General features: G+C 46.0%; 1 protein-coding gene across 1 annotated transcript in view; it reads left to right on the top strand.

Moving 5' to 3' along the window:
• The window catches only part of RP1 (RP1 axonemal microtubule associated), a 752,859-nt gene that overhangs the window by 599,487 nt on the left and 139,724 nt on the right, over positions 1–13,648 (top strand). The window contains exon 46 of the mRNA XM_075316343.1: positions 8,545–8,671. Within this exon, the coding sequence (XP_075172458.1) occupies positions 8,545–8,671 (127 nt within the window). The remainder of the gene's footprint in view (positions 1–8,544; positions 8,672–13,648) is intronic.

Here is a 13,648-nt window from a genome sequence, read left to right as displayed (position 1 = left end):
TGTTAACTTATAAAATACGTTAAACTGCACATAAACATTTGGATTGGATCTGCATGAATACTATATTGATCATATCTAAGTGTATAAATGCTTTTTTTATTGCTCAAGATCTAGTAATACCCCTTCAAACAGCATTCATCAGCTTGAAGATGTAAACTGGACACATCATAGAATATTTGCAGATCTGGGTATAATGTCTTTCTATTTTTTTTCATTTCTCTCTGTTGAAGAGATTTTAGTTTGTAAAGTTTAAGTGATAATTCATGGGCATTAACAGAAATCTTTTACTAGGGACAAACATTGCTTCCACCATATATGCTGTTGATCAATCATAAACAGGCAGCAAAATACTGAGAAATAAGAACACGTGCACACAATAGCTTAAAACAGTCTTTCTCCTGTATGAGACATGTAATGACATACAATCAGATGTCACTGCAGTGCGTTGTGAGATTACAAACTGCAGGGAGCAGAGATGAGTTTTATTACGAACACATTTAGTTTTCATCTCACAGCAGTCAGTGTTGGGGGAGAGGATACAGCAGAGCTGACAGCATATTAAGAGGGGGCTGTAAGAAGATTAAGCTCAGTTCTGTTGTACTGCCCAACTCCCACACTGACTGCCATGATGAAAATTGAATCAGTGTTAGTAATCACAGTTATTTCTCCTCTACCCAAGGTGTCTTGTATTTAACACCAATAGCTACAATCCATATTTGAGGGTTACTACGCATTACAAATTTCAGTGATAAACCCAAAAAAGACAGAAAATGACATAAAATAGCCCATAAAAAAACAACTATTTTATTGATATTACATTAAAACAGAAAAGAAATGAGAAAGAAAAGAAAAAGCATATCAATTAGACAAAACAGGTAGGGAAAAGATAGAAAATGGGGGACGCCTGGCAGGTAGAAATACTCAAGGTAGTCACATAGACATAATTGTGACATACAGCTCAGGGGTATAATGTAGTGGTCACAACATAATGACATCATATAGCAAAAATTATGTCACTGGGTCCAGCAAAATCAGGCAAGTGCAGACTGACAGAAATGAAATTCCTGGTATCAGCACAAGTACCCACAGAACGCAAAGCAAGGGAAAACAGTCAGAACAATTGAAAAGGTATGCTAGGTAGAAAGGCCAACGTAGCCTGGGAGCATACCAATAAATAGATAAATAGCAGAGCTGTGTGTGATTACAAAGTGCCTGGAGTAGAGATGAGTGTGATTACTAACTCTTCTTCAGCTCTCATCATGGCAGTCAGTGTGGGGAAGGGGGTTCCAGCTGAGCTGAGCTTTGTCTCATTACAAACACTTCAAGCAGCTAACCTCTCACAGTGCTGTCAGCTCTGCTGTATCCCTGACCTGTACACTGTCTGCCCTGAGATGAAAGCTGAATAAAGGCCCAGTCACACACAACGACTTACCAGCGATCCCGAAAACGATGTGACCTGATAAGGATCGCTGGTAAGTCACTTTGAGGTCGCTGGTGAGATGTCACACAGTCAGACCTTACCAACGATGCAGGAACAATACAGGTCGCAGTAGCGACCTGTATAACGATCTCAGCAGTCACTGTGACCCTGTCACACAGTGTCAAACAGCCATGTGTCCTGCTCAGCAGGACATCGCCTTTGAAGAAAATGGCCTGGACCATTCTGCAACAACTAGAGATCTCACAGCAGGGGCCTGATCGCTGGTAGATGTCACATATAACGAGATCGCTAATGGGATCGCTACTGCGTCACCAAAACGGTGACTCAGCAGCGATCTCGCTAGCGATCTCGTTATGTGTGACGGTACCTTAAGTGTTAGTACTCACTCAGATTTGATCAACTCCAAGGACTTTGTAATCACACACAGCTTTGTAGTGAAACCAATGAAGAGATAAGACTGTCTGTCATTACATGTCTCACACTGAGAAAACTGTTCTAAGCTATTGTATTCTTCTTTCCCCTATGAGTTTCTGCCTGCTTATCATTGGAACACTTCATTCAAGGGAATAAGTACACACCCCTGGTGAAATATCTTTGGTGATGCCCAGTTGAGCTTTTCATAAATTCTAATCTAAACTTTACAAGAATACAAGCTAATAACTCTGCAATAGAGAGGAGAGAAAAACTGTTTTATTCAGCTCTGCAGCCACTATTCCTTAATGTGGCCAGTTTATCATGTTGAAATGGTGGAAGGTATTCTTTAAATAAGAGCTGGTTCAGTGCAAATATACTGTACATAGAATCAGATTAGTACAAGCAGTTTCAAGGGTGTTTGTTGCTTAAAATGCCAAAGTTATTGCATGCCCAGCTCCTCAGGATTCAAGAAGACTAATGTAGACAACATAAATATATGAAAGCGAACTCAACCGTCCCCTCCCACGTGGCACAAAGAATGCCACGTGCGACATCTCTCCTAGCTGCACTACTGCGGCGACACTGACAGAAATGTTCCCTAATCACAATATAATACCCCATTATCACATCATTACCGTGATGCAATATTTTCTAACAAACATTTTACAAACCTCCAGGGTACACTTTAAACAAAAAAAATATCACACTAGATATAGAAAAAGGTAGAACTGTATTTCTAGACAGTGCGGCTTACATTACTAGAGCTTATCACCGTGGGGAAGGTATTTTCCAACAGAGATCAAACATCCAGTAATGGGCAAACTGTTAGTAATGAAGTCAAATTGAAAGAAATAAGAGCAGAATTGATAGTGTTTATACTGCCACCCCTGGCATGTTCCTTTTGTGATGTTACATATAATGAGAACAACAAGTGCGGCCGCAAAGAGTTCACAAATGTTTATGTGCTCTTAAGTAAAATCATTCAGAGGTCTCTGGAATAAACCGGCTGAAATGTGCGACTCTGGGTTCACTATGGCATGAAATTCATTACTAGAGAAGGGGATAATCACTCTTTGTTGGGAGGTTTAGCATTGTTTTCAAATGAACTCTGTATAGATATGGACATACAGTTAGTGATGAGACAGAAAGCTACATCAGTATCACAACGTAAAAGAATGGTCTAAGATTGTAAGTCTGTACACATAACTATAATATCTTTTTGTAACATTTTGCAAATAAATTGGATTGGAAATATTTTAAGTAAAAGTTTCAAATAAATTGGATTCGAAAATAAAGGATCTGCTTTGTCCATCACCAGCTTACATTTGTCCATAGGAAGTGTCTGGATTTGCAGTACAGCACCATTTACTCCAATTCTGAGTTGCTTACAAAGTTTGGGTTTGAAGTTCGAGTGCGTTACAAGTGCAAATCACTCAAGCGAGCAGCGTTGTGCTTAGGTTAGAGATGAGCGAACCTGAGGTTTGATGTTCGTAGTTCGGAAACCAACTTCCAAATACAACAAAATTTGGGTTCGAAGTTCGAGTGAGTTACGAGTTTAAACCACTCAATTGATCAGCGCTGTACTTGGGTATGAGTGATGCTCAGCCCTGTGCGAGCCGCTTGCAGTGTTTGAACAGCTCTCACTGGGGTTGCATGATCAGATGCAGTTTGCAAACACAAATGTGCCGCCCCCACGTCATCAGTCGGACTGCTCGGATCCGGATCCGCAGGGGCTCGAGGGGTTTCCGGACCTGGGGGTCACGCGGACACTGAAATAAAAAGGGGACGTATATGCACGGGGATTGTTGTGAATACTTCGTGACGCCACCCACGGTGTGTGGTAATATGGAGTACCACCGCTGGTGTTAGGAGGCACCCGGGGGCGATGGAATGGCAGCTGGTTGTTAACCCCTCCATGGTTAGGGGTGGATGCCCCGGGGCTCAGTGTCCAGGATACGGGGAGCAATGTAGGCCGGAGGTGGTGTGCTGGGCCGGACCGGGGAATGTTGATTTACTCACTACTGAAGAATTGCACACGAGTCTGTTGGTAAACCAAGGTGTCAGTGGCCGGCTGCCGCGTCCGGGTGTACTCAGGTCCCACACCCGGCTGGTGTATCAATGTCCCTTCCTCTGGCAATCTGTAATTTTTCCTCACTCTTGGACGACTCCATCTGGAATGGGGGAAGTCCACTCCCGGTATATTCTGGTTGGGAGATGTGCCCGCGAAAACTGACCCTTGGGATTTCAGTGGGTGTTTGCGGATACCCTATCCCCCGCGGTGGGCTGCCGTTTCGCTCTATCTGGGCTAACACTTCTGGAGCTAGGCTTGAAACCTGCTCCCAGCCTGGTGAATTAGAGAAGGGGATTGCAACCGTCTTGTAACTAGGGTCCATGTACCCCGCCTGTGCACGGTTTCGGGACCGGATCTCTGCGGTCGGTACCGGCGGGCTCCAACCCTGTCCCGGTCCACTGTTTGCCACCTAGCCAGTAGACCAGGGCCACTACCCTGGCTACCCTCCACTAGGCACAGCCTTGACCTCCAACTTCCACTTGAACTTCACTCAGACCTCAGCTACAACTACCGTGTTCCTACCCCCGGACCCTCAAGACCCCTAGGTGGGCGCTCCCATTCCGCCTGGTCTTGCCCACTGGTGTGTCCTTCTTTCCCTGGGGGGTGGCTAGGATTTGGTGGCTGATGGAACCCAGTGTGGGAAGGTGTTATGTGGGGTGCAGTATTCTTCTGTGACCACCTGGTGGCGCCAGGGCGTCACACAAACAAAACAAAAAAAATTAAAAACTTTGCCCACCCGTCTCTGGAAGTGTTCTGCTTATGGCTGGCAGCATGTGGAAATGTCCAACTACAGACTTCCATTGAGGTTCGGATCAAGTCGGGGTAAAAAAAACACATTTTTTTAAGGTTCAAATGTACCTGCTGAACCAAACTTCCAAAGGTTCATTGAGCTCTAATCAGCACAGCTGGAGCTATTTTTTGAAAAAAGCTCCTTGTTTTCTAAAGGCCTCTTTACACTAAACAACTTACCAGCGATCCCAACAACGATACAACCTGATAGGGATCGCTGGTAAGTTGCTAGGAGGTTGCTGGTGAGAGGTCACACAGTCAGACGCTCCAGCGATCCCACCAGCAACCTGACCTGGCAGGGATCGCTGTAGCATCGCTACACGGGTTGCTGGTGATTACTACAGAAAAGAACTGGAGATTTTCATTGGCAGAGGTAAAAATATACTTTATTTAATCAATCATATATAAAGTAGACAAAAAACACCACACAGTTAAAAACAAGGTGCTTTGATGTTTAACAAGGGAAGAAAGAGAAGGAAAAAATTGGAGGTTTTAGGCAGATAGAGGCACATCAGTGGGGCCACGGCATCATGGGTGAGAACTTGTTACCATTCTTTCTTTGGATAATGAATTTTTTGGTCTAATTATGGCTGGGACATAGAGCAATATGATAGAGTGAATACATTGGTATGTGCAATAACCCTGTCCCCTTGTGAATTATTTATTACCCTTGGTTACTAACATAGTTATATGACTATATCTTGTACTCCCCTGATACACCCTTCAATATACACTGGTGTGTCTGCCTCTTGTGGGATTAGGATAGGGTGGAATTTTTTCCTTCTCTTTCTTCCCTTGTTAAACATCAAAGCACCTTGTTTTTAACTGTGTGGTGTTTTTTGTCTACTTTATATATGATTGATTAAATAAAGTATATTTTTACCTCAGCCAATGAAAATCTCCAGTTCTTTACTGTAGTAATCATATCATTCAAAGGAGAGGCTTTATGATTAATGTGTGATGATTTTGAGATGTTGTGCATAATTATAATTCTGCTGTATACGGGTTGCTGGTGAGCTGTCACCAGCAACCAGTGACCAGCCCCCAGCCAGCAGCGACGCACTGAAGCGATGCTGCACTTGGTAACTAAGGTAAATATCGGGTAACCAACCCGATATTTACCTTGGTTACCAGCGCACGCAGCTACACGTGCAGAGAGTAGGGAGCAGCGCACACTGCTTAGCGCTGGCTCCCTGCTCTCTTAGCTACAGTACACATCGGGTTAATTAACCGATGTGTGCTGCAGCTACATGTGCACAGAGCAGGAGCCGCGCACACTGCTTAGTGTTGGCTCCCTGCTCTCCTAGTTACAGCACACATGGGGTTAATTACCCGATGTGTACTCTGCTACACGTGCAAGGAGCAGGAGCCGGCACTGACAGTGAGAGCGGCGGAGGCTGGTAACGAAGGTAAATATCGGGTAACCAAGGACAGGGCTTCTTGGTTACTCGATGTTTACCGTGGTTACCAGTGTCCGCAGAAGCCGGCTCCTGCTGACTGCACATTTAAGTCCCCTTTACACACTGAGACTTTCTAGCGATCATGCTGCACAGCGGGAAGCAAAGGACCAAAGAATGGTCCTGAACAATTTGTAGCGATCAGCAACTTCACAGCAGGGGCCAGGTCGCTGATGTGTTTCACAGACTGCAATGTCGCTGGGGAGGTCGCTATTACGTCACAAAACCGGTGACGTTACAGCGATGTCGTTTGCGATGTTGCAGTGTGTAAAGCCACCTTAATTCTCATTGTAATCAATCTCATCACAAACTGTAAAGGCCACTTTACACGCAGAGATAAATCTTTGGCAGATCTGCGGTTGCAGTGAAATCATGGACATATTGTTCCATTTGTACACAGCCACAAATCTGGCACTGATTGTCAACAATTTCCCTGCAACCAAAGATCTGCCGCAGATTTATCTCTATGTGTAAAGTGGCCTTTAGTTGTGCTGTTGTGAACTAAATATGTCTGGGAGCATCTGCACAGTTGTAGATGCAGAGCTTCAAGTGCTAGAAGTACAGAAATGCTTTGGGATTGTTGAGAATGTTCTAGAATTTTTTATATTTCTATGTTTCTATTATTATGTTTTTTGTTTCATCGTCCACAATTTCTGATAAACTTTTTGTCTTTGTTTTGTGCAGGTGCAGCTAATTTTGATTTGCATATTTCCCAGGGGGCAATGCACCTAGGATTTCACTGTGTTGAGCACCCTCGCTGGCTGCCGGCTGTGTTTTTCTCTGGCTGGTCTCACCGAGATCAGTGATTGTTTGTCTTGTTGGTCTACTAGGCATTGCTCCCACCTGGCCAGAATCCTACTCCACACTGATGAGGGCAATACCCCGAAACAGCTGTCTGTGGATGGATACCTGGCCTTGGTATTTCCCTTGTCATATCTTTAAACTTGTCAAAGAGTTGGATATTGACTAAAAGGGCCACTTAATATGATGGTTACGGTGGTTTCCTAAAAAGAGCCACTCCTTGGCTAGGTCCTTCCCGGAGGGATATCTGGCTAGTTTCTGTGTCAAGACTTCTAACAGAGGCTCCACAGACTTTTTTGATTTATAATATTTTTTTGTAACATTTTGCAAATAAATGGGATTGGAAACATATTAAGTAAAATTTTCAAATAAATTGGATTCGAAAATAAAGGATCTGCTTTGTCCATCATCAGCTTACATTTGTCCATAGGAAGTGTCTGGATTTGCAGTACAGCCCCATTTACTCCAATGCTGAGTTGCTTAGCAGACATCAACACTAGAGATGAGCAAAGCTGTGGTTTGATGTTTGAGGTTCTGGCTCGGAAACCAACTACCAAAAATATAAAGTTTGGGTTCGAAGTTCGAGTGAGTTACGAGTGCAAATCACTCAAGCGAGCAGCGTTGTGCTTAGGTTAGAGATGAGCGAACCTGAGGTTTGATGTTCGTAGTTCGGGTTCGGAAACCGACTTCCAAAAACAACAAAATTTGGGTTTGAAGTTCGAGTGAGTTGCGAGTGTAAACCACTTAATTGATCAGCGCCGTACTTGGGTATGAGTGATGCTCAGCCCCGTGCGAGCCGCTTGCAGTGTTTGAACAGCTCTCACTGGGGTTGCATGATTAGATGCAGTTTGCAAACACAAACAAAAAAAATGAAAAACTTCGCCCACCCTCCCCCGGAAGTGTTCTGCTTATGGCTGGCAGCATGTGGGTGGAGCCACGAAATGTCCAATTACAGACTTTCATTGAGGTTCGGATCAAGTCGGGGTCAAAAACCACATTTTTTTAAGGTTCAAATGTACCTGCTGAACCAAACTTCCAAAGGTTCATGGAGCTCTAATCAGCACAGCTGGAGCTATTTTTTGAAAAAAGCTCCTTGTTTTCTAAAGGCCCCTTTACACTAAACAACTTACCAGCGATCCCAACAACGATACAACCTGATAGGGATCGCTGGTAAGTTGCTAGGAGGTTGCTGGTGAGAGGTCACACAGTCAGACGCTCCAGCGATCCCACCAGCAACCTGACCTGCCTGCTGAACCGAACTTCCAAAAGTTCATTGAGCTCTAATCAGCACAGCTGGAGCTATTTTTTGCAAAAAGCTCCTTGTTTTCTAATTCTTATTGTAATCAATCTCATCATAAGCTGTAAGTCGTGCTGTTGCGAACTAAATATGTCTGGGAGCATCTGCACAGTCGTAGACGCAGAGCTTCAAGTGCTAGAAGTACAGAAATGCTTTGAGATTGTTGAGAATGTTCTATACGGTAATTTTTTATATTTCTATGTTTCTATTATTATGTTTTTTATGTTTCATCGTGCACAATTGCTGATAAACTTTTTGTCTTTGTTTTGTGCAGGTGCAGCTAAAGCATACGCAAAGTGGAGACATTCTAGAATTTCCATTTCTACAGACTTTTGGTAGTAAAGAAAATAACTTGTCAGCTGAACTACCAGTTTTGAAATCTTCTGGATCTTTAATAACAGGTTTTTAATAATGTTTTCAAAACATAGCTGCTTATAAGAGAATTAATCTGCAAAAGAAAGACAGGTTGCTTCTAAAGCCGGGGTGGGAAATTAATTTTTTCGAGGGGTCACACGAGAGACTGTGACTTTTGTAGAGGGCCAAACCAATAGACCGAAATGAATTATGCTCAATATTATTTTTAACAAATTAATTATAATTATTTTTTTTTATATATATTAATATTAATTGTATTACTCAATATTGAGCAGAATTAAGTATTTTGACTCGCTGTTACTGCTTATTTATGTTACTATAGGTCTTACTGTAACATATATTCTTATCACTAGCAGCTAATCAAAACCATATAATTTACTGTGTTTTATAAAGTTTATAGATCATAAGCTTCTGTTAAACACACAGTATGATGTCCCCACAGCTTCCCAATATAGTATAATACCCATACACTCCCCCAACACAGTAGGATGCTGCCACAGCTCCACCACATAGTTTGATTACCCCCACACCCAGTATGATGGCTTCACAGTTCCCCAACATAGTATGATGGCCCCCACACAAAATATGATGGCCTCACAATTTTATAAACATTTTAATGTTTCTCACAGCCCCCTCACATGGTTTGATCGTCCTTACAGTCCCCCACACAGTATGACCCCCCCCAATCCCAAACAAGCAGCCTTTCACATGGAACTATGGCCACGGTACTCCCCAACAGACAGAATGATGGCCCCCACAGACAGTAATAATGGTCCGCATAGCTAACCACACATGTTATGACTATCCTCACAGCAACCCACACATAGTATGATGGCCCTCAATGCCCCACACATGGTATGATGGCCCTCACAGTGCCCCACACATGGTATGATGGCCCTCACAGTGCCCCACACATGGTATGATGGTTCTCACAAGCCCCCTGTATACAGTATGATCCTACACAGCCCCCTATACACTTCAGTCACTGTGTAAACAGGCTGTCAATCACTCAATGAATGCACAAAATGCTTCATCAGGTAAAATTATCTATTGTGTAGCACAAAAGATCATCATTCTCTGCAGTGCATTGTCCTGTGCAATCAGAAGACTCACTGCATAGAGCTATGATCGCCTGAGCATTGAGCAATTTGCTACAGATCTACTACAGATCAATCAGTGCGCAGAGTGTATGCGTAAACAAGCTATTATAGAAATGCCGATGGGTATTAGTTCACCAATTGGCAGTTGTTTAGAGTTGCCAGTCGGTCTGTGTAAACATTCCCATATACAGTGGAAATGCAGTGGAAATCTACAGCCAGCAACTTACCGGTAACATGTGTCATCTGATTACAGCCATTTTATTTGTTTTGTCTTATCAAACTTTCATGCTTGATGGTAAATATCTAAATATACACACATTTATTTTCTGTGCCACTCAATACAAACATGCACCAACCCATTAATATGTAAATAGCCATTATGCAACCCACTATTCCAAATAGTTAATAAGCCAGCAATGTGCACGCACTAATTGTAATTAGCCACCAACCCATCTCCCCACAAAAAAATTGAAATATAGAAATACAAGCTGATTAGCCTCTCTACTTTTTTTCCTACATCCTTACTTTTCACATCTCCACCAGAACCTGCTCCTGCAACGTCTGCTTCTGTCACCAGGTTCTGTCATATTCACTCTGCGGGTGGCACAGGTGATAGAAGAGATGTCGGAACCTCTGGAATGTGCAGGCTCTTTTCAGCCACTAAAGGCCCCGTCACACACAGAGATAAATCTTTGGCAGATCTGTGGTTGCAGTCAAATCATGGACATATTGTTCCATTTGTACACAGCCACAAATCTGGCACTGATTGTCCACAATTTCACTGTGACCACAGATCTGCCACAGATTTATCTCTGTGTGTGACAGGGCCTTAAGGTTAGCATGGCTGGGAGCTGCAGTGTTGTCCAGTCTGGCAGTATTGGTGTGTGTGCTGTTCATCTGAAGTTATCAGCTCCTGGCTTCAGCCAATTCATTATAATTACATGCCCCTAATTTATTATAATTAGGTTCCCCCCACCAATTTATTATAATTAGGTGCCCCCACAAATTCTTTATAATTACGTGCTCCCCACCAATTCATTACAATTACTTGCCCCCCAATTCATTATGTCATGTCTTCTTTCCCACCCCCATTCTCAATTTATTATTATTGAATGTCCTTTCTCCCACCCCTATTTCATTAACTTATAAAAGGAGAAAAAAAGAATCAATACTTACCTCGCCATACAATCCTCTGCGGCTCTACTTCCTTTTGCGTCCGGCACATACTTGTTGGTGCGATGCTGTCGCAGGCGGAGGAGGGGACGCTGCGCTCTCCCACTGCTCGGGTCCGGCTGCCGCTGCTGTTGCGGCCTGCTGCTGCTGCTCGGTGGCTCGAGCGATGGGCCGGATCCCGGGGACTCCAGCGGCGCTCCTCGCCCGTGAGTGAAAGGGGATTGGGATTTGGGATAGTTTATTGTCCGTGACGCCACCCACGGTTGTGGTGATTTGTTGACACCACCGCTGCTCTGTATGGGGATCCCGGGGACTGATGACAGGGAGCAGCAAAGTTGTTGGTTCTCCCCTCCGTGTGTAGGGGGTTGTTGTTCCGGGGCCCAGTGATGAGGTGCGTGATGCAGGGCTTGGTGGGGTGCAGGGACGCGGGGGGGGCAGCACTGTGGTACTCACTCAGCCTGAGACGATGACACAGTTCTCGGTAAAACACACGGCTGGAAAGACGGTTCCCACGGACGGCTGTACTTGCTTTTCCCCAGTAGTTGACGGTGACGGTCCCTTTTCCTGCACCTAAGATGATGATGGTTGCGATGGGTTCCCACCGGTAACCCGCTCCCCGGCCTGGATGTGGGCCGGAGGAGCCCTACTTTGCCCACAGGCGCTGGCCCTGAGAAACTGGTGCCCTGGCGGTGGCGGTGTCTCTCTCCAACGGTTGGACTGTTGCCTTCAATCGGGACTTGCTTGTTGGGAGACCCAGAGGTCCCCTTCACTAACGGATTTGGCAAATTCACGGCGACTCCTAGCCTTGCCGGGATCCGAAAGGCCCCTGCCACTGGTGCTGACTGTTCTTCGTATACCGCTCCGGTACCGCCGGGCCACCACCCGTCCGCGGTCCTTTCGGCAACCTCCAAACAGCCACCCCTGCAGACAGTCACCGCTGTCTGCTGACCTTGCTGTCTCAGTCCGGGGCACACATCCGGACCAGCTTCAGGCTTTCTTAACTGTTCCTTTTCTGTCACTACGCTCAATGTCCTCCTTTACCACTTCCTTCTACTTCACTCCCTAAACTCTATCTGCCTGGTTCTCCCGCCTCCAGGGCTGTGAACTCCTCGGTAGGCAGAGCCAACCGTCTGGCCCACCCCCTGGTGTGGACATCAGCCCCTGGAAGAAGGCAACAAGGATTTTAGGTTAGCCTTGGTGTTCCTAATTGGGGTGTAGGGTGTGGTGGTGTTGTGACCTGTGACCCCTGGCTTGCCCAGGGCGTCACATTCCCCCTTAGCAAAATGCAGACCATCCGCGGGCTGCCCGTCCAACACCGGTTTTATTTTCTGAAAAATATATAAAAGGTAAACATAATACAACTTATGACATCATCCCACATCGGGAGGTTCGGTACTTAAACGTTGCAAACATTTTAAACGGTTGCGGCTGCCGCTCTCTCCCACCCAAGTAACCTGGCCCTGATGCTGCCCCTAAAACCCAGGCAGCACCCCTTGACACCAGTCCAGCACAAGTTACCCGAGCGGGATCTGTCCTTCCCCTCCAGAGGGTAGCCACCGGTTCCTGTGGTGGCTGGGCCCCAGCCTGCTCCACTGCGGGCCCTCCCTCCAACCTGCCTCTCCGGAGGCGGTTACGGTAGCTGCAACAACATATTTATTTACAACCCACTTAACGTTTGTGGTTGCCCTGCGAGTTCTCGGGCTTGTCCATAGAAGTTTCTGTGCAAACAACTTTTTGAAGGGTCCCCACGGGGACAACAATGCCGGCAACGGCCGGTTCCAATCACATGGCTAATCAGGTCAATCTTCGGTTATTATTCTTATTTTCATTCTTTGGCAAAACTTTTTCAAACTTTCAAACACACACAGTTTGGTGGTCCCAACGGGGACGGTGCAACAGTGCTCCGCTGCCCTACTCAGATTCTTCTGCTGAGGCGGACCCATCCCCTGCCACCAGCATATCAAACATGCACTGACATGCCTGCTGTGACAGGGGTGCCCGGTATCCATTTCCACCGGTGCGTGGGGTGTAGAAAACCACTGGATCTCCTTCATAGCGGGCACGCTCACTTGCCCCCTCAAACTCAGCAGTGATTTCGGCGCCGGGGCCACCATCCACTATTCCTGCGTCAGGCGGGTTGCCGCCAGCTGCCGCAGTTTCCCGGCCTCCAGCATCCAGCACATCAGATTCTTCTGCAGTAGCACAGGGCAGCAGGTCAGGCGAGTTTACACTGAGGCACCCCATAAATAACGGCAAGGGTGATGCATAGGTCGAGACTAGGCCGGGCCCCTCAGCCGCAGCGGCCGGTCCTGGTAGGACATAGGGACGTGGGTCACCAGTCGGTTCTGCTACATCTGTTCCCCTCCCGTACATCGGGGCAGTTGCAATCAGCATCTCCACCTCGTTGGTCAACTGCTCCATCATCCTGAAGATCTGATCCTGCTGACGTTGGTGGAATTGAATCACCTGGGCTTTCATCCATGCCACGGTCCCGGGCTCGGGGTCTGGCACAATCACTGCCGGGGCTTCTGGCACATTTTCATTAAAGGGCCGCGGTCCTAGCGGTTCCCCCAAGAGTGATTCAGGGACGTCCTGGGCGTCTGCAGCCGGTTGGTCCGCCGGGGCGGATTGGCAGGGTACCGCTACCGGTTGGGCAGGTAGCGGGCCTTGTGGCGGGGCGGCAGCGACTAACGTGGGCATCGGGGGAGGCAGCAGGGTGAACGGGTGTAG

Source organism: Anomaloglossus baeobatrachus, chromosome 6 (assembly GCF_048569485.1).
Source record: "Anomaloglossus baeobatrachus isolate aAnoBae1 chromosome 6, aAnoBae1.hap1, whole genome shotgun sequence".
NCBI lineage: Eukaryota > Metazoa > Chordata > Amphibia > Anura > Aromobatidae > Anomaloglossus > Anomaloglossus baeobatrachus.
This window is presented reverse-complemented; position numbering and strand designations above follow the sequence as displayed.